The sequence below is a fragment of the Mastacembelus armatus genome, chromosome 9 (assembly GCF_900324485.2).
Source record: "Mastacembelus armatus chromosome 9, fMasArm1.2, whole genome shotgun sequence".
NCBI classification, from domain to species: Eukaryota; Metazoa; Chordata; class Actinopteri; order Synbranchiformes; family Mastacembelidae; genus Mastacembelus; species Mastacembelus armatus.
Genome location: NC_046641.1, coordinates 10,919,494 through 10,947,067, shown reverse-complemented (window position 1 = coordinate 10,947,067; position 27,574 = coordinate 10,919,494). Strand labels below are relative to the sequence as shown.

The 27,574-nt window shown below is 40.3% G+C and overlaps 1 protein-coding gene across 1 annotated transcript; it reads right to left on the bottom strand.

Annotated features, from left to right (window-relative positions):
- Positions 1-668: 668 nt before the first annotated feature.
- Positions 669-27,574, bottom strand: LOC113139179 (drebrin-like protein). The gene is made up of 16 exons (XM_026322206.1): positions 27,243-27,574; positions 12,284-12,339; positions 11,959-12,071; positions 11,020-11,094; positions 6,050-6,193; positions 5,714-5,791; positions 5,389-5,540; positions 5,172-5,226; positions 4,257-4,331; positions 3,965-4,073; positions 3,282-3,815; positions 2,344-2,775; positions 2,092-2,190; positions 1,830-1,963; positions 1,157-1,208; positions 669-1,042 (listed from the first exon to the last, which is right to left on the bottom strand). Exons 1-16 carry the CDS (start codon positions 27,332-27,334, stop codon positions 906-908), a joined length of 2,337 nt encoding a protein of 778 aa, XP_026177991.1. The 5' UTR covers positions 27,335-27,574; the 3' UTR covers positions 669-905.

Genomic DNA, 27,574 nt, shown 5'->3' with positions numbered 1-27,574 from the left:
ATCTTCTTTATACATTCTTATATACAGTGTAGTGTATTAAGACATTAAGCTTGAGAAGCTTGAAATGGGTTTTTTCATATTATTTATCAAACATTTTTTAATTTCTTAAAATCTAGAAAAAGATGATACAAAAAGTGTGGAGGGACATGACCATATGAATTAAATAAAGCATATCTTAAAGAGTTACAGACAAATACAGGTGTCAACACAGTGCCTTTTTTCCTTTGCTTGTTTGTATTTTGTTACGTCGCTGCTCTCGTTTGGGTAATTAAAATGTGCTGTGACACTGTCAGGAAAAAGCAGTGCCACAAAATAACTCAGGCAATACAGGAAGGTGATTATAAGCTGATGTCTGATACATGTATCCTGATTATCTATACCAGTCAAGAGCAGTAAAATATTTTTTTTAGCAATGTAATGGTAAAAGCAAATGGTAAGCAGAATGGTATGCTTGTTATATGTGTGGATCAAAAAAAGAATATACACTATAAAGGTGTGTTTGAGTTTCTTACAAGAAAAGGAAGTTTGTGATCATTTGTCATTGTGATCTGATCCCTCTCACCAACATCTCTACTGTAAATCAAAAGTAAATAAGTTATTTTGGTCCAGGAAAAGGTCTTTGCTGTTTTATCGAAGAAAACGAGCTTGGGTAATTTCTGTATACTTGTGAAAATATTTTGTTTTTCTTAAAACAACATCAACACAGAGAGTCACAATTTTTATCCTTTCTACAAAAGCGAGAGTACAAAGTTTGAGTGGGAGGATTAAGGTAAAATCATGCATAAATGTGAGGGGGAGATGGTGTCCCTGAGTGTATGTGTGTATGTGTATACATGTATGTGTGTATGTGTATACATGTATGTGTGTGTGTGTGTGTGTGTGTGTGTGTGCTACTGTGTCTCTATCTATATGGTCTCCACATAATTGGCAGGGAACAAGCCTTGCCGACCATCTTTGCTCCATCCCCTCCACCAAGCTTTGTCCACCGTTTCCACGTCTGTGATGATGTCACCGGGTTCAAAGGAGATCTCGGATTCGTCCTCTGTGGGAACCGCAAGATAACACGGTGAGGACTTGCTAATCACAGTGTAATTACTGTAAGTGGAGGCACTTTATGTGCACATGCGTGGTGATTATCCTCTAAATGGCAGCTTACCTGCTTGGTAGTCATACAGAGCACGGACGCACATTTGTCGCTCGGCTAAGACCTGTAGAGGAAAATGGAGTCAGAGAAAGCCTGTAATCATGAAATACACATTTTACTTCAATAAAATTGAGAATAAAGGAAAATGAAATAACTTTTCATGAAAACTTTGTTTTTCTCATGAACTTTGATTTTAAAAGATGAGGCTGTCAGTATGGAATATTAACACCCCATGACCAGACCAATCAATCAATGAATTGATCTTACTAACAAGCCCTGCATTGTAACTGCTCTGTGCTATAAACTTCAATTGTTGCCCAAAAGCTATTAAATACGCATCACTGAACAACACCCTTGGTGACATATTTATTCATTACAGTGAACACAGGGATGGTAATTTATTTTAAAAGTACTTACACACTGCCCTCCTTCTATAAATACCTACCAATAAACCGAATGTGTATTAAACCACTGCTAAAAATAGTCCCCACCAAATTCACTATATATGCCTGTTTGAGTAACGTTTGCAGAAAGCTACAGTGCCCAAATAATTCGGAAAGTTGTGCAGCCTGTTTTAAAAGTATAATTATATATTTCTGATCTACATTTTAAAAAGAAATCATTGGGATTGGATGAGGGTGACACAGACAGGACGCTGTACAATATAATACGTGTTTGTAGATACCTCTTGTCCATTTTCCGAGATCTCCTTTTCCTTCTCCTCAACATCATCCTGCTCTGTTGTGACATGAAGGTCGTTACACACAGCCAGCTCCGGTGAGCTGGTGAGTTCTCTGTCAGATGGACTCAAAGATCGCTCTGAGGAAAACCAGTGTGAAAGCATTCATCACAGTCCAACCAGCACAGAATGGGTGTGTTAATGTATTATCACAGAATAATCCCTACATTGTGCAACGTTGTTTACACAGATAATTTTTTTGCCAAACCTATGCCGTTCTGTTCCTGCGCGTCCTCTCCGTTTGTAATCCCACCAGTTGACAGGACAACAGTCTCGTGTTTGATTTCTTGACAAACTGGTTCAGCATCTGAAATATTGAATTTATTGCAACTTTGTGTCATTGTGTGCAGTTTAAAAAAAAAAAAAAGTTTTCGATTTTAGAAAACAGAACTGCATTGAAAGTGAAACATGACTCTTTATAAAATGTTATCCAAGTCAAACCAGGATACAAGAGGGCTACCTGTGACTGCTGACTCTTCCTCTTCCTCCTTCTCTTCCTCTAAAAGCGTATTAGGCTCAGCAGTGGCCTGACTGGCTTCTGATTGGTTATTCTCCTCTCCATCTTCCTTTTCCTCCTCATCCTCTGGGACCCCCTCCACTGGCTCCTCCGGTGATGCAGCTTTAGCTTCCTGTTTAAGTCCCACCTCTACTTCTTCCCTGTCCTCATCCTTCTCCTGTTCATCTGTATCCTCCTCCTCTTCTTTTAATTCCTCCTCTTGTCCGTGCTCCTCTGCCTCAGTCTGTTCTGGCTCTGTGATAACAGCACAAGGTTGGGCTTGTGTTTCAGCTTCTTCTTCCTCAGGCTCCTCCACATCCTCTTCCTCATCCTCCTCCACCAGCACAGCCTGAACTTTGTAGCCAGTGTCCGAGACCAGACTGGCTGTCTTGATGTCTGTTGATTGGAAAATGTAATCAATAAAAACACAAAAACCTGCACAACTGATAAGCTCACATGTTGTTGTAAGTGTCCATAAAAACAAAAAGTCTTTAGTAGAAAGAGAGAAATAAAAAATGTAAATGTCATGGTCTCCGGGTGAACATTGCAGTGAAGTTTGGCAAGAATAAGAGTATATGTAGTTACTTTAGGAATATTTCATCGTGACTGGGCTGTAAAATATTCTGAGCCTCGTCATTTCTGAATAACAGGCCACTGATTCATATCCCTTGGCTGCTTTAGACAGTAGTAGGTTTTGGCAAAGGCATTTAAGTCACCTTAGCCTGTAATAAAATTTTAACAACCAGTATTTAATGCCAAACGATTTATGTCTTTGGCAAAAAATTGAGTACTAAGCAACACTAATATGCTCTTCTTCACATCGCATCAGCACACTGAATGGGATCATTTAATCCTGTTATATAGTACAATTATATGATCATTTGTGTATTATTATACTCTACCTGTGTTTGGCTGTGGTCTCTCAGGAAGAGGCACTGTTGGAGGCTGTGGAGGCAGATCACTGTCAAAGGAAAAAGTTGCATGCACTGGCTGGTTTGGGGTATTTGGGGGAGAGGGAGGAAGGTCATCTGAATATGAGGGGTTGTTTTTTACTGAACTGGGAGACAAGGAAACCAAGAAACTTGGGGATGCAGGAGGCGCAGAAGGTTCTGTAGGTGACAGAGCTTTGGGCTCATCAACAGCCTGAACTTGGTTGTGAGTTTGTTGAAGGATGGGTAGAGCTGAAATTGGAGGGGCAGGGCGAAGAGGTGATGTGGGCGGTGACATGGGAGCTCTGGGCTTTTGTGGAGAGGTGACAGGGCGGAAATCAGGACTCATAGGGGGAGAAGTGGTGCGGTAGATGGGAGAGGGAGGAGCCCGGGAGAAGGGGGAGACGACGGGAGAACTGCGAGGAGAGGACGCTGCACTTTCTTCCGCTTTAGAGAAGATAAAAGCTGTGTCTGTCAGACTGCGCTGGTATCGTCTAAAAGGTTTGCCTGAAGTGAAACAAAACCATGTGTGAGTAGCTCAGAAGTTGAAATTACATTTTCTATCCAAAACTGTCCGACTGCATTACGCTGCAGCTCATCTGGATGCTCAAGCTGTAGCATTACTTGCTGTTTCAGCTCACACACAGTGCACATACCAGTGCGGGAGGATCCAGGGCTAGTTGGACTTTGTGATGATGATGATGACAGTTGTCTGAAGAACTCCCTAGGGTTTATGGATCGTTGGGATACTAATGCTGCTGCCTCCTGCGGGTCAATTATAATACAGAGGGTCAATTCAAGTGATAAATTGAAATAATTAAACAGCTTCACAAAGGTGTGGCCAATCCAAGTTGATTAAAAAAGTGCTCATGCAAAAGGACACTAAGTAATGGCAACTGTGTAGTTTTATACCAGGGTCAGGGTTAGAGTAGCCTAAGATTCACTTACAGCTGCTTTCTCTATGGACTCACTCCTTCTGAGACGAGCTCTCATGTCCTCCTCATGCTCCTTCTGCTGCAGCTCCTGTCAGTGCAGAGACACAACCCCAGTCATATTCACACACACATTTTAATGCATTTAAGCTCTTCATTTAAAATAAAACAACACAGCACATTCAATCCTAATTAATGACACTCTCACTTTAATTAATAACTGCAAGTATTTTTTAGCGTTTCTCACAGGTACCGTCCACATCAGAAAACCTTTCACTACACACACTTAATTTCACCCTAACCCTAGTTACACTAGTAAGGACAGCATCCCTCACCTCTAAGACAGACGTATTTCTCTTAGTCTGGTATATTCTGGCTATAATTTGAAGAGATCATTTTTAGTGTTAGTGTTGTATAGAATTCAGCATCTCTGTAGTGTCCATATGCCTGTTATGACCTACGAGCCATTCATAGTATGTGACAAAATTCAGTGACAGGTTCATTTGTTTGGTTTTGGGTGTAAAATGATATAGTTTGCATCATTTGTACCATCCCTTAAATATCTCATTAGAAAGTGAAAATTCAGAAGTGGTTGTGTGTAGTCCACTTTTCCCTGTACATTTCAATTTGTCCGCTGTTGTCTTCGTTCATGTAGCAGTAAATCCATTAGTCTCTGGACATCAACAGATGTTGTGGCAGATAAGTGTGGCCCTCACATGGATCTGGGGGTCAGCTATAATGTCCTTAATGTAACTGTCAGAGGCAATTACAGATTTAGAATGAGATGTCGCACACCTCAAGGTTAATGCAGTTCATACACAAGAGTTTGGTCCAGTCTGAACAAACTCCAGCAGAACAGATGTCCATTTTACCGCAAGGCAGAGCTTACACACATGAAAATTTAGCACCATACACACGTCTTTTCACTGACCCATCTTAATTTCTCTTTTCTGCGCATCTCCTCTTCTTGCTCAGCCTGTTTTTTTCTGCAAGACAGAAAAACAAATAAAACAGAATCACTCATTCATTTTGCCCAACAATAACGCCCATAATACAGTGCACTTGTGGTCTGTTCTACCTTGTTCGTTCAATGTATATAATAAAGCCACTACAGTACGTTATTTACAGGAAACAGACTTTGTTCCAACCTCTGCTCCTCAATAATCTGCAGCTTCTCATTCATTTTCCTGTCTCTCTCTTCTGCATCCCTTCGTTCCTTCAGAATTCTTTCTCTTTCAAGGTGCCGTCTCTCCTCTGCTGCTCGTCTCCTCTCCTCGTCTTTCCTCTCTTCCTCTTCACGCTGACACAAACAAAGGGTCACAGTGTGAAACTATCTTGTACTGTCACTTCAGTTTAAAATCAAAAAACAGCTCTTTTCAATAGATTTCCAAATCTAAACTGCAGTAATCATCCATCAAAAGCAAATTCTAGCCTTTGAAAAGTGGAAATAGAGAGAGGGCTACTCTAGCATACCTCTGCACGTGCCCAGAAGGAGTCTCTGTTAATTAGTCTCATCTCCATTGCAGCATTGGTTTTTCTGTAGTTTGTACCCTATAAGAAAAGAAACTGTGAATACAGAGCCAAACATTCTTAAAGTTTCCACTGCAGCAAACATAATGATTTTAATTAAGCATATGTAGAAACCTCTCATTATTTTCAGAAGCATGAATAACCATAGTGGAAATACAAGTAAAACCCTGAAGTCACTCAAGAGGTGATCTGCATAACTGAATCCATTTGTGTTAAAATGTGGATATGAAATTCTCTGCCTCCATCTGATGGACAGATAAGGTATTGCAAGAGACTCACCACTATCTCCTCATTGTCGACAGACCTGGAGCTCCTCCTCGCCCACTGTGTAGGTGCACGGGCACTGGCTTTTTTGAGCTCAGCTCTTATGTTCTCCTCTGTCACATCTTCCACCTTCTCTGCACTAATGAAAACATGTGCTTCCTGAAAACATGGAGGGCACGTAATGAAAATAAGGAGATGGCAAGCAGAGTAAGGCATGTGTGAATTGAATGCATCCTCACCCTACCTACACACAAACACACACACACATACATTCAGTTGTTCTTCTATCAATTCAGGGGAGATTACATCAGAAATTAATTTCCTGGAGTCTTAGCCTAACCTTAACCCTAACCACTACTTGCCTACCCCTAACCTTACCCTAACCTAACCTTAACCTAACCTTAACCTTAAACCAATTTGCCATTTTGTTTTGGGTACTTGCTTTTTATACCCATAAAGATGTTGATTCCCCAAAATGAGATTGTTAAGATTTATGCCCCAGCAACATGAGTTATACCAGCCCACAGAGGCAAGAATCTATACACAAGTACGCACCGTCTCTGTGGTGGTTTTCTCCTGGTCTGACTTGGAGTTATGCAAACCTGAAGCCAAACAGTTGTGCAACTGCTACACTTACTTTGTGAGAGAACAAAACACACTCCCTGGGTTTAGTATGAGGACAGGAATGCATTGGTTTGGATGGTTGTAGATTACAGAGGGGGAGATAAATGGGATATGAAGGAGTGAGACAGTGTAAGTGAGAACAAAGTAAAAGTGTGTGCAGAAAGTTAGAGAAAGAGAAAGATCTTCAGTTAACATGCATGTTGTTTAACACCTGGAGCTCAAAAGAGATGGAGAGATATGTACAAAATACTGATAGATCATATTTGACAATTACAGGCCAAAACATAGTGTTCCACTGCAGCTTTTCTACAATCAGATCGGAGAAAGGTGATAATCTAACCTGAATCCTATGTACACAATCATTTGTATATGGCCAGGACCGCACAATCATTTCCATAGAGAGAGTAAGTCCAGACTTGTTGATGAAGGGCCATGTCTGTCAGCCTCCAAAAGGAAACCACAGCTTTATCTGAGTGACAGCACTGACCCTGACACTGAACAGAACATTCAGTGTGCCCTATAATACATGTCAGTACAGAGTATAATCCATATCACTCTAGCTGTCACTTGCCAAGTGCGCACACACAGACAGACAGTCCCCAGTGCTGCCAGGGATGCAGGGAAAATCATGGAAAAAGACAAAAGCTCACTGTGCAGCAAAAGCTCTCCCTGGTATTGTGCAGTACTCAGTTCTGCAAAGTGCAAGTACAGAAAATCACAGTCTGCTCATTACTGATATCAAGATTGCGTCCTCACATACTGTAATTCATTAGGTAGAAAAGTTGCATGAACCGCCAGGGTTAGTGATGGTATCACTTATCATACTTGGATTAAATGTGTTCACAGTACTGCATTGTAGTTCATAGAAGCAAGGCAAACAAGAGATGATTGTAAATAAATACACATGTACACCGCTGTATGCAGGTGGACGTCAAACAGATTCCTTTCATACTCAGATTGTTTTCATACCTTTTTTATAGCTGGTTTTTTGTAGCATAACACGACTGGGAGTCAGTCAACAGCATTTAAATGCTAGGCCTCATGCATATCAAAACAAAAAACTTTTTAAACATTTGTATTAGATGTAAATCATCAGTGTTTGACATCAAATAAAGCCTTTATACTCTTCTCAGTCTCCACCAGCTACTAATGTGTTGTTTTCTCTCTTCTTTTCACCATTTCACCCCAATAACATGCAATTTTGTGTAAATGTCATGACTTCATGAAAGCCAATCAGATTTTTTTTTTTATTTTACTCAAATTTTAAAATACTGTAATATAACAATCTCCATAATTACCTAGTCAACTACACAAACACATCACAAGCTTTCTTTTTAAGCTGATGGTAAAGCTTCAATAGTAAACCTAGACAAATGTGACATCGTCACCCCTAGCTACACCCTAACTATTGATATGCCCATGGAAAAAAATCTCGATAGACTGACGAGGAGGTATGCTGAATGTGAAACGGTGATGGAAAAAAAAAAAAAAGAAAATTTGCGTAGGGTATAAGAATATAATCGCTCTGGGAGGGAAAAGAGCTCTGGGTGATGTGACAGGTTGAGAATTACATTCCAGCTAATGGGGCCCAACTCCACACAAACTGTCTCTCTGCTCTGAGACCAAACTAGTCGACTCAAGAATTGGTCAGACTGTGAGAGGCAGTAGGAGGATGTGAGGATACTCAAGTGTCCCCCAGTTAAAGTTTGTCCCTGCTTTTTTTATGGTTTATTTACATTAAGTGTCATTAGTGTCAGAATTATGGATTTTGATTTGTTACGATGTCAAATTATTACTGAAATCATTTCATGTAAAATAATGCGAACTGATCATGAGCAGCATAGAGCTAAAATATAGCTCTATGCTGCTCATGATCGGCTTTATTCTCTATTAATTAGAGAGATTAATAGCATTTTTTATAATATTATTATGTTCTAAAGAAATTATGATGTACTTCAGTGATGAGAGCGGTTGAAATAACACAGAAAGTGTAATAAAGGGATATGGTGATGGACATGAAAGTGTGTCAGGGTCAGATGTAAATGCTTTAGGGTTTTAGTGCTTTGACCTGAACATGTTGCGTCATTCCTTATTTATAACAGAACTACTGTTTTTTTGTTGCTACTAAAATCTCCACCTTCACCAGCCTTTTTCATGTCTCCCTGCTCCCATGCCCTCCAGGATATCACTCACAGGATCAACATTGAATGCATATGCACGCCACCCATTTCTTCCCAACTTCAGTTTGTTATTATTTAGTGGAAATGGAAACATCTGCGCCCTTTTCATAATTTAATTTCAATAACTTAATGCCACACTGGAATACAGTATGTAACACACCCAAATCTGCTGCTGCAGACTCGCCCTGACAAAACCCTCTCACTGCCAGCTGGGACATGCAAAATAGCAAGCCACAAAGAACAAAGTGGGAGAAAAAGCAGAAAAGAAAGTAGGAAAGAAAGAAACAAATAACAAATGCTAACAAAGTGTATAAGGAAATTCTACCTAATTGTATCCCAAGAAATGAAAACCAAGAATTATTCTCAGTCAATATATGTATGTAGGTTATTTCTGTAGTTTAGTTTCCCAGTCAGTGCAAGGTCAAGTGGGATTTCAGCTGATAATGAGGACTGTTGAAGACCTGCTGAATCTTTTCTGCTACTGTTTCTGTTTCTTTTCTGCTTTAGTGTGGACAACAGCAAATGACTACCTTGATTTGAACTATTCAGGATGATACTGGTAATAATGGCAACTGTCATCAACCCTGCTATTACAATTTCTTTCCCCCTAAAATATCCTCTAGCTACTGCTCTAGGGAAAAAAAGACCCAAAATAAGCTTTCATTAATAAATGATGTAATGCCATGTCTTTGACTTCTATAAGATGTTTAGCACTAGTGGGAAAAGTAGTGTTATATTTATCTTTTACTCAAAGTATAAACACCAGTAAAAGCACAAGCCCTACATCTTAAAGTGTACTCGTTCACAGAGATGTGTTTTTAATCCCTAAAGCCCCGAAAGGTAACAAAACAATATACTGAAAGAAGGATATAATCGTCACTTCAGCAGTTAAAGTTTTTATTGATTTATTGATTAAATACAATGCTAATAGACGAATCAATCAATTGATTATGAATTAATTAATCAACACTATGTCACCAATCATTTTTATTGGAAAAAACACATAATTGGTGTATAGAACCTGCAACAGAAGCAATTACATTTTTATCATCTGCTGCAAAATCCCAGAATCCTGGGTAAAAAAACACTGACAGAAACTAAAAAGCAAACTTTGTCCACACATAAAGGAAGTTACAAAAGAACTTGATACTTGATGGTGATTACAGGCGCCTTAACAGAAAAACTCCATGTGTAGAATGAACAAAAGATGGGCCAGCGCAGTTACTTATAATCACCTCAGGCTTTACGTCAGGATATTTCTGAAAATGCAATCCATATGCTAGGTGGTGATGTCCATGGAGCAAGAAGATACAGAATGTTCTCTTGCAGTTTTAATCAACTGTAACTGGTATATCCAAGTTTCAGCTGCCGAGTAATGGAAAATTACACTTTAAAATTTAACTCCCCTCGACACTGACAATATGTTCATTTTTCTACAGTTTTGAAATCCCTCATGAAAAGGGGCAGAGGCCCAAGGGTGCTGACACACACACACACACACACACATGCACAAACACACACATACACTCACTTGGGGGGGTGAGGGGTTTTCATACAGTGGCTCACAAAATCCCAGAGACAACATTTACTGTCTTAAAAAAAGTGCCAAAAAATAAACAACAAACATATAGAGGAGCAGTTTCAGTGTGTATGTCATATACTGTGCACACAGATGTTCCTGAATCATGATAATACTGAGTTAGCCTATGTACAGTTCTCTAACCCCTGCTTGTTCTACTTCCTCTCTTATCACTACTTAGCTTTGAGATGTTTTGGGTTGAACAACAGACAATAGAGCTTTCAGCCCCAAACTTAGAAATTTTACCCCCAGTTGTGATATGGCACAGAGACCAACCAATCAAACACAGGGCTAAACCACCAATAGAACAGGAAGTGGACTGAGGACAGGAAACGCTCAAGACAATACAAAGTAAACTGCTGTGAGTAAATATAGAATTTGAGAGTAGTCTGGATTTTTTTCCCCTTTTTTTGGAGAAAAATTGTGAAAATTGGCACGTTTAGAACGTTTCCATATGCTAATGCCCATCCTCAGAGCTGAACATATCACAGTCTGGTTGAAGAACCAAACAACAATACAAACTACTGGATGAAGTGAACATTATCATATGTCACATCCACAGTTAATGGGCTAGTGACCAAGCATATCTTGATTTACTGCACCTTAAAGAAGCTCTTGATGGCCGGAATATGGCTGGCACATTCGTTCCGCCGGTAGTCATCAACACTCTGGTCGACCTGCGGACAAACACAGGATGCAGACACATTCATATCATAGCTTTCTCTCTGAGGAGACAAAAAAAACAACAGGAAGACGGACTGAGTAGCAACAGGATGATGTCACAGAGACTAATCTGCGTCTCATAAAACTGACCATGTGGAAAGAGAAACTGGAAAAGATTATAAACCTTCAACTATAAAATCACAAACATGATAGAAAGACAATTTACACCATCAATTATCTTGTATATTTATATAGCAAATATGCAAATATATAACACTGCTGTTTGTGGTTTTATGCAAATATATCCAGTATCCACCGTAACTGCTTGTCTCATATATAAATAATAATAATAATATAATATCACATCATTTATTTCATGTAGAATGTATGTATAGATTTGCATGACTGCAAATACATTTCTGTCTGTGTTGTGGAAACACTGGGTTTCCAAACAATCAGAGGTGATGACAATCTACATGTTTCCAGCTAAACTGCAGCTCCGTATAAATAACACACATAATCACTGTACTGACTCACAGATATCTCACATGTATCAGAAATCTCCAAACGAGCGGGAGCATTTACACCTTCTGCTTGCCATGTGAATCATACGCTTTTTTATTACAATGGCGTAATAACACAGCATTTTCCCACGTCAGATGCCAAGTAAATCTGTCATAGGAATGTGAATTTACCAAGCAGCTTATTCTCCTTAGAGAATATTACAGGTTTGTAAGTACATAGAATTTTCTGTATGTGCACCCCTAAGATGTTAAACTTATTATCTTGGAGCTGAGCTAAATGACTTGCATGTTTCTTTAAATTCAGTAGGTTTGTGCTTACATGAGAAAAGCCCCATGAGCCCGACTGCCACTCACCCAGCTGATCATAGCAATCTGAGGGCCTCCTGTCTCCGCACTCCCCAGTTTGCACAGTCCATATTGAGGCTTGGAGATGTGAAACTTCCCTGCCAGCTCTGACACACCACCCGCTGTTTGAAAAGACACAGAGATGGGACAGAAATACACAAATGGAGAGCTTCACACAAGAATGATACATTTTCTTTTAGTAGAGAACAGTGAGAATTATTCTATATCTTCCCTAACTGCAGAAAGACATGCAAAGTTAAGAAGCAGATAAGTTTCATTCATAGAATTTATTCATAATTTTCATTTGAGGCAAACATATTTTAGTCCACCTTACCTCCTGAATCAGCCAGTTTGAGCTTGTTGGTGACTCCATCATATGCAAACAATGCCCTGTGGACAGACACACACAGGTAAGCTAATGAGAAATATAGCTGATGAAGACATATCAGACACATTTGTAATGTAAGGTGTCAATACAGGTTGAATGCTCTGGTTTAAAGGAAAACATGTTTGATTTTGGCATTCCAATAACTGCAGGCACACTCAGGAATTTCATATCCAACCATGAGCATGTGGACAGCTGGGTGCGCCATGTGTTCAGACTATCACTGTGCAAAATAGACACACACAGGCACACACGCAGCCACAGCCAGATGTTATACTGCATATTCTTTGTCTAAACCATAACATGCTTCCTTGGAGGGCACCAGCAAAAATGAATTATCTTCAGCAACCCTGACACAAGTATTTATTAAATTTCTCCCCTTTCTGTCCCCTTTCCTGCCCTTGTTACCCTTACATATGCTTTTACACTGTGCGCGTAAAACAGGAAGGCACTCAGCAACACAATAACCTTCACTCATAGTTTGCCTCAAAGATAGATGGTGCTTGAAATAAATGTAGCGTGTGCTATTCACAGCTACAGGGTTTTTGACATTTTGCAGGTGAAAACCTGTCCCACCGCACCCTTCAGTCAGTCAAACTGCAGGTCACTGTGGCAACTCAACAACTCATCATGTGTTTTCATGTGAACACTGCTGAACAAACTAAGAACAGTCTTTGTTTTGAGAGCGATAAATATTATATATGTTCGCTTTGTTGCAGAGTTCATAATCAACCAAAGAGATTCTAATCAAAATGAATTATGGCCTCCAAAGATGATACCCACATGCTGTTTGAAATTCCATGCCTTTTGTGTGTTTGAAGCACAACTGGGGGTGAATGTCTGTGTGATATTAAAGAACTTTATGAAGTGGCCTGCAGAGAGATGTATTGTCAAAGCTATACAGGCCCGTGTGCATTTGCATGCATGTGTGTGCGTGCACGTGTCTATGTCTGACAGTGTGTGTGTGTAAATTTCTCTCTGTAGGACTCCTGGGGATGTGTCAATAACATCTGGAGCTGGGTAGTGAGAGCGTGAAGCCAACGGGAGCTATTACAACAGGTCAAAGGTATTTGGTCTGTGGATGTGTGTCCGGGGGAGGGATTGCGTGAAAGACGGTGAGAATAAGGCACGCAGAAAGAAAATTAAATAGTTACCACATTGTGGCCTATGAGACAAAATGCTCAGTAAAAAACAACAGCAGTTTTGCAACAGGTTGACAGCAGGCCAGCTAACTTAGTTTAGGATCTCTGAATCACTGTTATTTTTACTGGTACAACAAGCCTCTGTCTGTCCTAAGAACAAAGAGCGACAAAAGCCAATCAGTGAGTGTGTGTGTGAGTGTGAGTGTGTGTGTGTGCGTGTGTGTGTATGAGTGTGCTGAGGACACAATAACCATATTGTGCACACTGCTGAGCAAGCTGCAGCCTGGTCCTGCATGTGTATGGGGGCAGGCTGACTGTGCTTTTCTTTTTTTTTTTATTGAGCTAATAATGCTGACAAGTGTTTACTGTCTTCTATCGTGTTATCATGGAAAACCAAGTGGTTTTGAAATAATATATTGTCTGAATATAATGCAGTTCATCGAAACATCCCCCAGGGCCTGCCAGCAATTTGTGGCACAAGGTCCTTTATGTATCTCTTCAGGGATTAGTCGAGCTGCGGTAAGTAAAGAAACAGCACACTGCACTCCCTCATTAGTCTTACAAGCACCAAGAGCTTAAGTACAAAGCCACATTTACAGACTCTTGGTGCTCAAGACATTCCTAAAGGTCACATTTCACAAGGAGTCAAGGTCAAAGGTAACTGTGCCTCTGAAGGAGTCTTAATTGCATGTGCAAATTCCCCACCCACAGGGAACAGACGTGCTGTGGGAGACTCTTTGTTCTTCTAGGACTTTCACTAAGATGGAATTTGCAAACATCCTTTTCCCTTTCAGCAATTTTTTTTTACCTCCAGACTTAGTTACTGTCATAAACAAAGTAGTGAGGCCAAGAGGTTTGCCAATGCAATGATTTTCGGAAAGCAATTAATAACATGGGCCAGTCAAAATCTGCTGTCATTTCCAAAGCATCTCTGTTGGTCACATCAACCCTTTGATGAGAAAGCCTGCAAATGCTGTTTTACATAATGCACATTCACAAGCTGAGCTGCTATTTACAGCAGTAGACGATAATGTCAAAACCTGCAGCAAACCACTGTTAATCTGGATATGCCAGCTGTGTGATGTAGCAAGTATGGACATAAAGAGCTCCAAAACTGAGGTGGAGATTGAAATTCACATCAAAAGTAAATCATTCTGACATGTCCTTGAATAAGACAATGGGTCATATCCAAGTAGGCCAGTGGGGTGATCTTTGCTCTCTTTCATGTCTGCACCCCTTGATTAGCTTTGTTAATGTAATGTTATAGTAGCATCAGCAGTTTTAATGGTAGTAAATTTTCCAGAAGAGAGCTGATCGACCCACATCCCTTCACACTTGTAGAGTTCTTCAGAGCTCTACTGACAGATGAGAAAAACAGATTCTCTTGTGTCTGTACTCCAGCCCACCTCCAAAGCCAGCCAGCTATGACCTCAGCTCTGAGAATGGGAGGGACAGAGGGTGGAGAAGAGAAGAGAAGAGAAGAGAAGAGAAGAGAAGAGAAGAGAAGAGAAGAGAAGAGAAGAGAAGAGAAGAGAAGAGAAGAGAAGAGAAGAGAAGAGAAGAGAAGAGAAGAGAAGAGAAGAGAAAGAGGCCATCATTAAGCGAGGTGCATGAAAAGGGGGGAGTGTGGGAGTCGAAAAGAAGAAAAAATGATGTCATAATCTGAAACATCAACTTTTTTACACAATTAACAATGAGAAATGAAATCTCTGCATCGTTACCACAGCCGACCACTCAGTGCAGCTTTAACACAAATAAACAGCCATTGATCTCAGAGTATTCAAAAGACAAAGGCATATAAACAGTACATTAACACAGGCATGCACATACACACAAGCACATGCACACACATTATACTGTAAGCTTGAGCCAGTAACAATAGGGATGGTTTGTTTTGGACTACCAGTGCCTCCAAATACCTTCAAACATGCTACACTCTGCCATTTCAGGATGAACATAACAGAAGCAGATGGCGATGTGTGATGGAAAAGGGCTTACTTTAACTCATCCAGGCACTGCACTACAACAGGCTAAACCATGAGCCATCTGAGTATGCTAATACACAGGAAATACCTGAACACAATGTACACACTTCTCTTGTACTGAAATTTGGGAGGCTTGGGGAGATTTTCTTTCTTCTTAGAGAAAGTTATTGTTTTTCTCCGTTATTATACAAGAGGAGAGAGCAAAATGAATCTATAAGAATATACTATATTTTGGCCACCAGCTACTTTTTTCTTATATATTCTATGTTATATGTTCCCCTCACTAACCAATCTCTATATATTCTGTTGATATCTCACCATCTCTACTACTCTAAATTGATTATTCTGACCCCCGTCTCCAACAACAGCACATTTCTTTCTCTCCTGCATTAAATCATGTAACACAACATACCTCTTTCTCAAACTGAAGCAATATCTCATCCTCATCTTTTCTCCCTCGACTCCACACTTCCTACCCTCTGTGTCTCTCTGACAGGAAGATCTTGCGGGCTCATAGGTCATTTATTCATTCCATCTTTGCCAGCGGGAGAGATTTGTCGTTATGCATGCTGCTGCGTTATGATAAACCGCACATGAAGAGAAAGATATGAGAAAATGGATGAGAGGCTGGGAGCTCTCACCAGGATTCACTGCTCAGATTGAGCTCTCCATCAGATCATTCTTTTGCTCATTTTTCTCCTGTTCTTCCCCTTCCATATGCTGCACACATATCCCCTGTGGTCTCACAAAAACTCGTAAGGCATTTGTCAAAACCTGTGATTTTTAACAGTGGAGCCTATGAATGCTTACCTTCTTTCAGATTTTTATTTCCATTATATCTACCTCTCACACAAGTTTCTTTCTGTACTGTTTGACATCATATGTTTATTTTTTCCCTTCCCCCCTCCCTCGCTCTTGGCTCAAAGCTGACCTGGGCTCCCAGTGCTATTTTTAGGCTCTCTCTCTCTCTCTCTCTCTCTCTCTCTCTGTCTACCTCTCTGTCTGTGTAGCACTGGGGAGCTCAGAGACATCCCCACAGCACACACTGCTCATTTCCTCATGCCAAACATAGCCAAAAGAAGTCCAGTCAAACTCCACTGCTGAAAAAGTAATTTCAACCCACCCGCCAGCCCCTGCATGTTACAAAATATAATGTCCATTTGGTGACCTACTCGTACATGCATTCCTCTGTCTGTCTGGACTGTAGAGACATGGAGGCTTATGGGTAATGTTTGAAAAATTCATGTAAGAGAGAGAAAGGGATGATATGATGGACAGATGCAGCATTAAAGTCTAAGTTGATGCATCAGCCATAACCATGATGATCAAAAAGTTCGGTATGGACTTCATACTCTTGGCTTTATGCACAGGATTCATTCAGATGCCTTGCTACGATTGGGATGTAACAACTGTAACTCCCACAAACCAAGCAAAAGGGCCCCTTAATAAGAGCTGCTGAGTGGGGTGGGCATTGAAACAAGCCACTGTGGTCTCCCAGAGGAGAACTTATTAATCTTACTTGCAAAGTAATATTCATCTATTGAAATGCGTCTTGTTTATCAGTAGAAAAAAGAACTTCAATTTAGTTTTGAATACATTACTGACTGGAAAACAATGTTGATGTGCGGATAAATTCATAAGGCACAAAGCAGAAAGAAGCCAATATCTTATAGTGGAGATGTGGTGAGGTCACATACACACCAGCTAAACATCCATAAACAGTACTGTGCTTTATGAAGTAAGGTGTAATATCCTGCTGTCATTTACGAGGAAAACGATACTTGACATTCAGGGTCCCACTGAAATGAGATTTAACTAATGTCCCAAGTGCAAGAATCATTACTGTGCAAGAGTGCAGTGGTAAGCAGAAGCTCAGTTTTATTATAAAATACATTAGGCAAACTCCAGACCACCATCTTATGTCTGGTCTATTCCCCACACCATACATTATTCTGTCAAAAGCAAAATTGCCTCAGGCCTTATGTGAACTGCTGGCAGACACTATACATTTGTATCTAATGGTAGTGCCGAGCACAGACACATTCCAAACACCATACTATGCCAAATCCTAGTCAACAGCATTTACACAGGCCAAACTGACTGTCAGGATATCCCACTGAACACACACACTCTCACGCACGAATCAATCACAGCTTCACATTTAAACCCTACGTTAGGTTTAATAAATTACGCAAGTATAAATGCAAATGACAGGCTTATGTTGTCTCAGAATAAATAGTCAAAAATTTCTAAATGATCAAACATGAGGAACAATATACCTGTAAAATCCACCATGCTTCAGTGACATTGCACCAAAAAAAAAAAAAAAAATTGATCTTCAACACATGATTAATCTATTTGTCCAAGCTCAAGCCCCAGTGTTAAACTAATGAGATTTATTAATATATATTAATAAATCATTTAATGTATCATTTCACTTTTATAATATCTTCACTTTTTAAAGTCTTAAAACATCTTCATATTAGTCTAAAGTTCTTAGGTGTTTTCTTAGGTGTGATTTCTCATCTTACTGTACTTTGGCTATTACTGCAAATATGTGTGTATGTTGAGGACAGCTTGAAGCAGCCTGTACTTTGTTATAGCTGTGCAAGTCAATTTAAAGTAACGGTGATCCTAGAGTCCTCCTAGATCATAACAGTCCTCAGGTCCACCCTCTGCGTAACCCCGACTAATCAGTATAGTATTTGTCTGGGTGGAGGACACATCAGACCCCCCTGGAGACTATTACAGTCCACTAAAGGTATTTAGCCTGGAAAGGATGGTAAATAGTAAGAGAAATGACAGAGGTGATGGGGAACAAAATTATAAGAAATGTATCCTAATTAAATGTTGGAAAACCTGAGTAAATAAGTAAAACAACATAGTCCATACAGTATCAGTCAGTAAATGGCAAGGTAGTGAGGGGCAGAGGGAGAGACTGGATGGAATGCTGAAAGGAATAGGGGAGGGAAGAAAATGTCTTTTCTCAGCACAACACAGAGCCGCTTTAGAATATGACAAACTAAACAAATAAGTAATTAAATCACTGCCAAAAGCCTAGTGAGAGAAAACAGTGTTGTCTGTGTCTATGAGAAGGAAAAGACAGACATAAAATACACTGCTGTATGGCAGGCAATTCAAAATGTCCCAAAACAACAAATACAATCGAAGCACATCTGTAACACTTTGACTTGTAGGGTGACACAGCACAACCCTGTCATCAGGTGATCAGCTGTGAGGTGGTGCAGATAGTGGTTGATTGCATGGACAAAGGTTGCTCTAGTGTTGCAGGCAGTTAATCCACATTGTCACTGTGTAAACACAGCTGCACATGTACTAATTACTTAGCTAAACTACATTTCTCTCTGTGTAATATAATCCTAACCATCAAGAAAGACAGCTCTGTGTCTGTGTCTGTCACTGTAGGTGTGTCTGTCCATCTGCTTAAGCATATAATGCCTCAAGGCAGAATGTGAGACATTTAATTGCAAGTTACATGTCACAGTTTTGGTCTGACAATCAACAATATATTGTTTAATACTGCTTGCATCTCCTTTATTGTGGATGTGACTGCCCTGTGTACACTACATGTTTTTTTCAGTCAAAGTGCTATTTTTTTAAAACAAGCATGAAGCTAAAGAAGCTAAACCTTTACCAGCAGAATAGAAGCAGAGCTTAAGAGAAATTGGGTACATTACGTTCAGTGTTGCATGGGTGTGTGCATAAAGTCTGATGAGATACATGGAGTGAATGTAACAGAGGGAGGGATATGTTCAGATTGGAGAAAAGCCACTCAAAGATAGGGTTCACACTGGGAAAAACGATGAAAAGCACCAGGGAAGAAGTATAAACAGGGAGAGGGCCACATTTGACAATGGCACACAATGGTAAACAGTCAGGGTGTATAGGGGGTTTCCAAGGGTGCTGAAGAGTATGCGGTTATTGGGGGCAAGTGTCTTGATGGAGGTATTACAGGGGAATTGCTGTGGGTCTCTATGGGGTAAATTGTTATGACTCTTACAGAGGTGTACGCTTTGCCCAGAGGGCTATAGGGGAATGGAGGATAGGAGAGGAGAGGAGAGGAGAGGAGAGGAGAGGAGAGGAGAGGAGAGGAGAGGAGAGGAGAGGAGAGGAGAGGAGAGGTGATAAAACCTATAAAATCGTTGTCCACTGGGATCATTCTGGCATTTCCTGTTCATGCTGTCCCACACTGCTATACACACTCATACGCACACAGGAATCGCCTCCCTTCTGTGTCACAGTTATTATGGGACCATTAAAAACATGATGGCAATCTTATCTTCAAGCATTTCCTTCTGTTAAACAAACTCTCATATATCCACATATCCTCTTTCAATGCTTTAGTTATTTCTCTTCCCTCTTCACTCATTCACCTGTCCTCTCATTTCTTCCCCTTTTCCCACTTTATCACTACCCAAACTTTACCCTTGTTCTACCTCCGTATTTCATGTTCATTTGTAGCCACCCTCCCAGCCTCCCCAGTCCCTTTCCACTCATCCCCCCAGTTCCATTGAGTCTCTCTTAACAAACAACCCAGCTTTCCCACCAAGGTCGCCAGGACAACAGAGCCCCCTGACACTCCTTACCCACCCACAACCCAATGCTACCACCAGCAAGTGAACAAACAAGACAGGAGAAAGGAAAACGGACATCCCAGACGAGGCCCTCTATCCACTGTGACTTTGCTGCAAGATGCTAAAGTCGATGTCGATGGTGCTCATCTGTAACCATGGTGCAGTGGGACCAATTGCTTAAGCAACTTGGCAAACACAGCTGATGACACCTTGTAATACCAGGACAGCTAAGGGAGTGCACAAGGGGCGCCCGTAGTGAACTGCCCCGGTGGCTGTCTTTATGTATATGTGTTTGAATGTATCAGTACTTGTATGCAAGAACATGTCAGTGTCTGATAATCTCATAATTGTGCAATTAAGGACATAATAGTAATAATAATAATAATAGCTATGTCATCATCTGTCAAATATTTGTGGTTGTCAGGCACTGCTGGTGTTGCCCCTGGCACTTTCACAAAGACACACAAGCTACAGCGGTACAGAACATGATGAGACATTTAGGAATACATTTGACACAACATTCATTGTAGCTGTCAGGTTCAAGAGGTTAGAAATCTAGAGGGAAGTGATGGACTCTAAAACACATCCTAGCTTTGCCGACAGCATTTATTTGATTAATATCTGGTAAAAAAGCAAAGGAATACACTTGCTGTTTCTCCAACAAAGATTTTTTTAAAAAAACACCCTTATTTGACATTATTCTAAAACAATCAATCAATCCCAGTCTTAGTAACATGATTGTTTTGCAATGAGACAGCTGCATGGGAGCTACTCAGAAGGAAGCAAATCTGTGTGTCACTATATCATGTTTCAGCACTTTGTAATCAAAGCATGACAATGGCATTAAGATCGGTAGACCACTCTAATATCTGCAGTATTAGAATATCAGATGTAAGGTCAGAGTGTCAGAGGCTTGGTTTCACTGATTGCATCTTTAGACAATGCTACAGCTCAAAAACATGCAAACATCAGCAGAAGAATCTGTAGCTGTGATATCATATTGTTGCAGATATCCCTGTAAAGTGTCTCAACTGGGGTTAGGGCACACACGCCAAGAACTGTATTCATCCTCCTGCCAATGTTTGAAGAAACACTAAAATACAGATGTTTTTAGGCAGCTATCTGACACACCCTTGGAAATACCACTCTGTCTGCTACACTCAAGGCCCATTAGTTAGATTAAACAAGCAACTCAGCTCAATCCAGCTTCTATTTTTCATAACATCTGCATGAAAAATCCATCTGGTTTTACAATGTTTTCCAGCAGTATATCAGCCTTTATCTTGAGCTACAAATGAAAACAATAAAGTATTTGTTGCATTCACTGTAGGCATAAAGAAAATGACAGATTTCCATTGGAAACAATGTGTTGAGGGCATCTGGATTAAGGTCAAGTGCTGTGAGGCCTTTGAATGAACAAAAGGGGTATTTGACAGAAAGGTCAGGTGTGAGGACAACTGACAAAATATCATAAACATTACTGTTCACAACAAACTTCATATAAAAAGTATATTACAGTAAACCACAGATGCCACACCTATTGGACATGCTGTCTTTTATAAGGCAACAGCCCTTTTGTTAAAGAAAAAATGAGGATGTTTCGTTCCAAGTAGAAATTTGACACCGGGAACACCAGCACTGCATCCATCAAACATTAATTACTAACCTTTTACCTCAGACAATTACAAGTCACACTTGACAAGAAAGTCTCAGTTTGTGGTATTGCACCCAATAGTTTGCATGTTAACACACCCAAACATACAGAATCACATACTCACAATACACACATGCAGTAAGCCTGCAGTCATGTCTCATTATGCATCAGACCTTCTATTACCTTGTATTTTCATCATAGAACTTAGATGAATCTAAACAATGTTTAACGCAGTAGTAAGCAGTTGTTTAGTGATTACTGCTTGAATCATCCACTAAGTTAATCTTAGAATCTTAAAAACACATATAACAGCCATTATAGCCATCATCTCTATCATCTTCCAACATGCCACCCAAAGACTTGCTCACAAGAACCGCTAGGAAAGCTAAGGATACTGTTGTGCACAAAGTGCAGTAGCCAAAAGCAAGAATTGTATCTGTGAAACAGGAACTACTTTGCGTTACTGGGACAGCTGTGTACCTAATCTTTGCCCTAACATTAAACCAGAAGTGCATGGTCCCAGTATACCAGTTAGGAAAGTCTCTCTGATCTGGTTTATATCTTACTAACTCATACGAATGTGATGTCACCTGAATGATTTACTCTACTGGCCCTTACAGTATGAAAGGCAGCTTTCAATTAACAACTAAAACACAACAATACAAGGTCTTACAAGATTTTTTTTTTTTACAAAAACACTAAACAATAGGATGCCTGGGCCTTTGGAAATCAGTAGAGGTCTGTATCACACAGAGAAGTATTGCACAGGAAGGAGACATAGTGAGAGAGAGACAGAGAGAGTACTGGGAATAGGGTTAGTGTAACTGCCCTGTAACTTCCTATTTACAGTATACTGCTATTCATACCAAGTATCAATCAACTGTGCTCTATTATCATTCCGCCTGATAACAACCCTGTGTACAGCCTTTGAAGCCTTATCCTGAACAGACAGCAAACCAATCAGAGTGTTGGTTTTTGCTCTGTAGGATTCACGAGTCAGGTGATCAGATCAGTAAGGCTTGTTTCAGTGTAGAAAGATATGACAACGTTTACCAAGATAGATGAGAATTAAACAACAACTTGTGTGTGGACAGCTAGCCTTAATGTACTGTCAGGGGTTTTGTGATAGATGGGTCTTTGTGGACAATAAAGGAACTTAACAAAAAGCAGAAGCTGTGCAGGGAAGTATAGGCAAAAAAATAACTTCTTGATATCAAAGACAAAGATAAATACTGTTTATCTTTGCAAACAGGATAACTGACTTGCTGCACATTTTAATCTCCATCTGGTGTCAGGCAACACTTTAGACAGACAGTGTACACAGCAGAAGCACTCAAATGTGAATCCACACACGCTTGCACCTTTGTGTTTTACCTTCCTCCCTCCCGTCTTCTCCCTACAGCCACAGGTGTATTTCGTCTAGCGTGTAACTTTAGACTATTTAGGTCTCCGTTAATCATGCATGAGCCTCTGGAAGTTCTGGCACGTAGCAGCAACATAAACACCTCAGGACTAAGCTGAAAGAAAAGCTCTTCAATTTATCATCAACAAGAGAGTCAGATCACAAGATATGACTGTTTCCCACAGAATGTCAAAATCAAGGAAAGGATAAATGAAGGCAACAAATTAAAGAGAAATGATCCGTATCCAGATAATCAATCGATTCGGATTAAATGGCCTGTTGTATTTCAATATCTTGAATGTACTGAAGAACGCAACATTGAATTAAGGCCTTTAAAAAATTGTGTTGCCATAGGTGTTGCCATAGGTGAATTTCTGTTTTAAAACCGCACTGAAACTGAAACTTCATATCTGAAATTCCATGACCATTACCATTTAGTGAGAGATTACTTTGCAGCTACACTTCTGAGAACAAACAAATAAAATATGACAGGTGAAGGCATAACATCTTTCAACAGTAAATTAGTCTTCACTGCATTGGAAATTCTTTGAGGAAGTGTCTTTACCTGGTAAAGTAAAAATCAGGCCAGTAAAAAAACAGTGTTCATGTCTTTGAATAATCTAGAACTAATTATATTACAGTTTATACCACCCTAATAATATAATAATATTAATCTGCAATGGCATTTGCAGTTTTATTTCTTCTGGAAATAAGACTTTATGTTTTATTCATAATTGTGATTAAATTATTGAATCGACTTTAAAACTAAACTTTCAACCTGGAATGAATCAAGACCAGTTTGATTGGTCTCAAAATAGTAAACGGAATAATTCTGTTTGTACAGTGAAATTGGGTATTTGCTTTATGAGACACTACCTGTTAACTGCACTAACCCTTAGAAAATGACATAGCGAAACACTTAAACAAGCACGGCACTATCAAGGTGTGAACTGCATGAAAAAAGTCTATGAAGAAGGTGTGCTTAAAGTCACGTGAGCCCACAGATGTCTGGATATACTCCACACCCAGTTCTATTGAATAAAGATCAATCTACTCCAAAGCGCAATAAGAATTCCCATCTGATACACTTTGCAGACTTGATTTATTGCCCTCTGTGACATTCTTGGTTAAGCTGGTGGTGTAGTCTATGTGACATTTTCCAGGAAGACACTTCCGGTAATGCATGCTGGTTTGGAAAATTGTTCTTGATTAGACTAACCCACTAGCTGAGCTTCAAATGTGTAAAATGTGCAGAACAAACCGCTTACTGAGGAAGGAACAGTATGGGAATCATTAAGGACAAGACATGTTTTTCTGAGTTTGTGCTAGAACTTGTTCTTTATGCTCAGAGGATTAAACAATGTCCCATGGGACATGCATCTACTCTGTTTCTCTTTTCTCTCTGTCTCTTAAAGAATAAGGACAGTCCTTTTGTATATACATAACAGAGACTAAAACCAACATCCTAAAACCTCTACTAACAGTTAATGTCAGTCAATCCCCAACATGGATTAATCTTGTACATCTATGCCACAAAATTCTGTAGTTCTTCAAAAACTTTTAGGAACACATTAGTGAAACACACCACTGCACCAGATGACATGTTTCTTCATTACAAAACACCTGAATATTGATTAAAAATGTTGCTCCAAACTGACTTTTACACCAAATTTTACAACCTCTGAAGTAAAAGTCAAGTGCGCACGCACGTATGCATTCCCTGGATCAATAGGGAAAGTATGAAACTTAAGTTGACTTAATACGTCTGTGGTATAAATATTTCCACAACCGGGCACTGCTCACTTAATTTCCTAAAAAATATCTTCATACAAGGCAACAAAAAAGGAAAAAAAAAAAAAAAACAAGCTCAAATACATCTTGCACATGCTGGACTGACTCTTCCTCATTTCAGAGCCTTTGGGGCAACATTTCTAACAAATATACAGGTCATATGTTTAATGTTGTTTTCAGAAACATGTTGCAGGAGATTTGTGGCACAGATAAATAAATTAATACCAGTTGGAGACTGACAGACAACCGTGAGTAGAGTCCATTGCTGGTTTTAGTCTCTGTGTGGGGATGGTTGAAAATACCGCTAATATAGAAAATGACAGGCCTTATTCTTTAAAGCATGCACAAACACAAAACACATGCGGACAGTGCAGGTTTACTAGTGAGAGACTTTGTAGTCCGCATTGGTCTTGGAGACTGCGGGGAGACCTCCTAGGCTGTCTGTTGAGCAAAAAGGTCTGAATGAACGCTGCATAGAAAGGCACCTCTTTTCTTCAGAGTCTCACCCACAAAGGGTCTGTTTCCCATTCAGGACACAAGGTCATTAGATAATACACACAGGAACCCCAAGGCGACGAAATGGTGGTGGGATCATTCAACAAAACAAGCCTTCCACTCCTCTCCATTAAAACTCCTCAGCGCCCACAGCTCACTTTAATGGTCTCTGCAGGATGCATATGCATATCCAGAAACAAATATATTCACATGCAAACTCTCATACACACTTAAAATCCTTTAAACACGCACGTAGACGCACACAACACGGTTGGTGTCTGTCTCAGTGGGTTGACAGTGGGAATCATGACATCATCCTGTTCCCCTCCCACCTCTCTATTCAGTCCCAGCAGCGTTTTTAGCTTTCTGAAGTGGGCTCAATGAATGCTGGGGGATTTCTGCTTCTCTCTTGCTCTCGCTCCTTGTACTTCTCTCTCTTTTTTTTTTTTATGCCCTTGCAAACACATTTGCACATGCATATGTTGGGGGAGACACTTTCTATGACTGACAGACTTGCTGCTCACTGAAACTTAGGGAAAAGCTCTCAAATGAGGAACTGCTGGATCAGTGAAGTGTCAACATGGAAGTGTTGCCATTGGGGCAAAACCCCAGTGACAGCAAACATGGAAAGACTTTTGAAATACGAGATTGAGTGGAAACTGAGTATGTTGTGCTTGGATGGCGAACTTCTTTCCTTCCTTTCATAAAGATTTTAGCTTGTCAGTGTTCACTCATAGAGTTCTGAGTCTCATTTCCTGGAGTCGGCATGGTGTCGTGAAAAAAACAGGAAGGAGATAAGGACGAAAGTGAAGACAGAAAGATGAAACAGAGATGGGCAGAATCAGCACATGTGTGGACTTGACCTACTATAGTAGCTAGATATGACAATACCTTTCACACACACACACAGACATGGTATAAGAGAATAAGAAAGTGGAGGAAAAGGATGGGACAGGCACAGGTATTGTTTAGAAAAGATGGACAGGTCACCATGACAGACCAGAGGAACCCTGTGACAGAAAAACTAAATGTGCCAAATGTCCGGGTGCTCAGGTTACTGCGTGGGGTGGTTTCACACATAGACCAGCACAGAAAGAGTGAAATAAATCATTTCAACTTTCCAGGTGTTAAAGAATCACCCAGGGACAACACTGAGCTAGTTCTTCCAGCACCACAGTCTATTGCCTGTTTTTATTGTAGTCTAATGAATTCATGTTTCAAGGCCACTGGTCTTTGGTATAGTGTTTATAAGTTACTTTATTTATTGCTGAACATTCGTTCCTTACTATTACTGGTTAATCATGTGGATTGTGCTCATGTCAAATTAAAGCGCCTCTCCCTGAAACACAACCCATGTCAGAGATCAGCTCATCAGCAGAAACAGGATCCTCAGCATGAAGAATGAAGAATATACAACATAAGGTGAGGGCATAATGGTTCGGGTGAGAGCAGCGGGCACCCGGCCAGGTGCTGCGCTCTGACCACACCAAGGGGGGACTTGACAGCCAATCCACACCTCACATCAGCTCTCAGTACCACTGGCCCGCGCACATTTGGCGCTACTGGGCTTGTAAATAAAGCCAAGCTTGCGTGCTGGCCACCTCCATATCCCTCTCATTGGATTAATCGAAATCAAGCCTCCGCTTACGCAACAGCCACTCTGGTTACTCTACGTTCTGGTTAGGGCTGAATCGAGTTAAGATACAGATCATGAAAGTTTTATGAAAGTTACTGATTAACTCCTGCCATGTCTTTTTTTTTTCATAATGACGCAAATACATTTACATATGACATATTTCTTATTATGATAATAAATCAGATTCTGATGTAATTTTTTCGGTTACCAGTTGGTGGAGGAACGTGGGTTGAGGATGTCCTCTTTGGCCGTGAACAGCGACAGGCTGTAGGTATCAAGGTTGACCGTTCGCGTGCTCATGATGGCAAAAGTTTCCAGACCACTCCCGCAGCTTCTCTCTTCACAAGGTCCTGACGGGCTTCGGGGGTCAGAGTATCTGTTGGAAAACAGACACAGCGGAATACCGAGGGTCGTTCACAGGAGGGAAATCTGCAGTAAATGTATGAAGGTTCATGCAATGTGGCTTTTAGTTCCAAATTGGAGCGATCTGTGCAGGCGCTGCGCGCTCACAGCGTGGAGGAGACTGGGACTGCACACTGG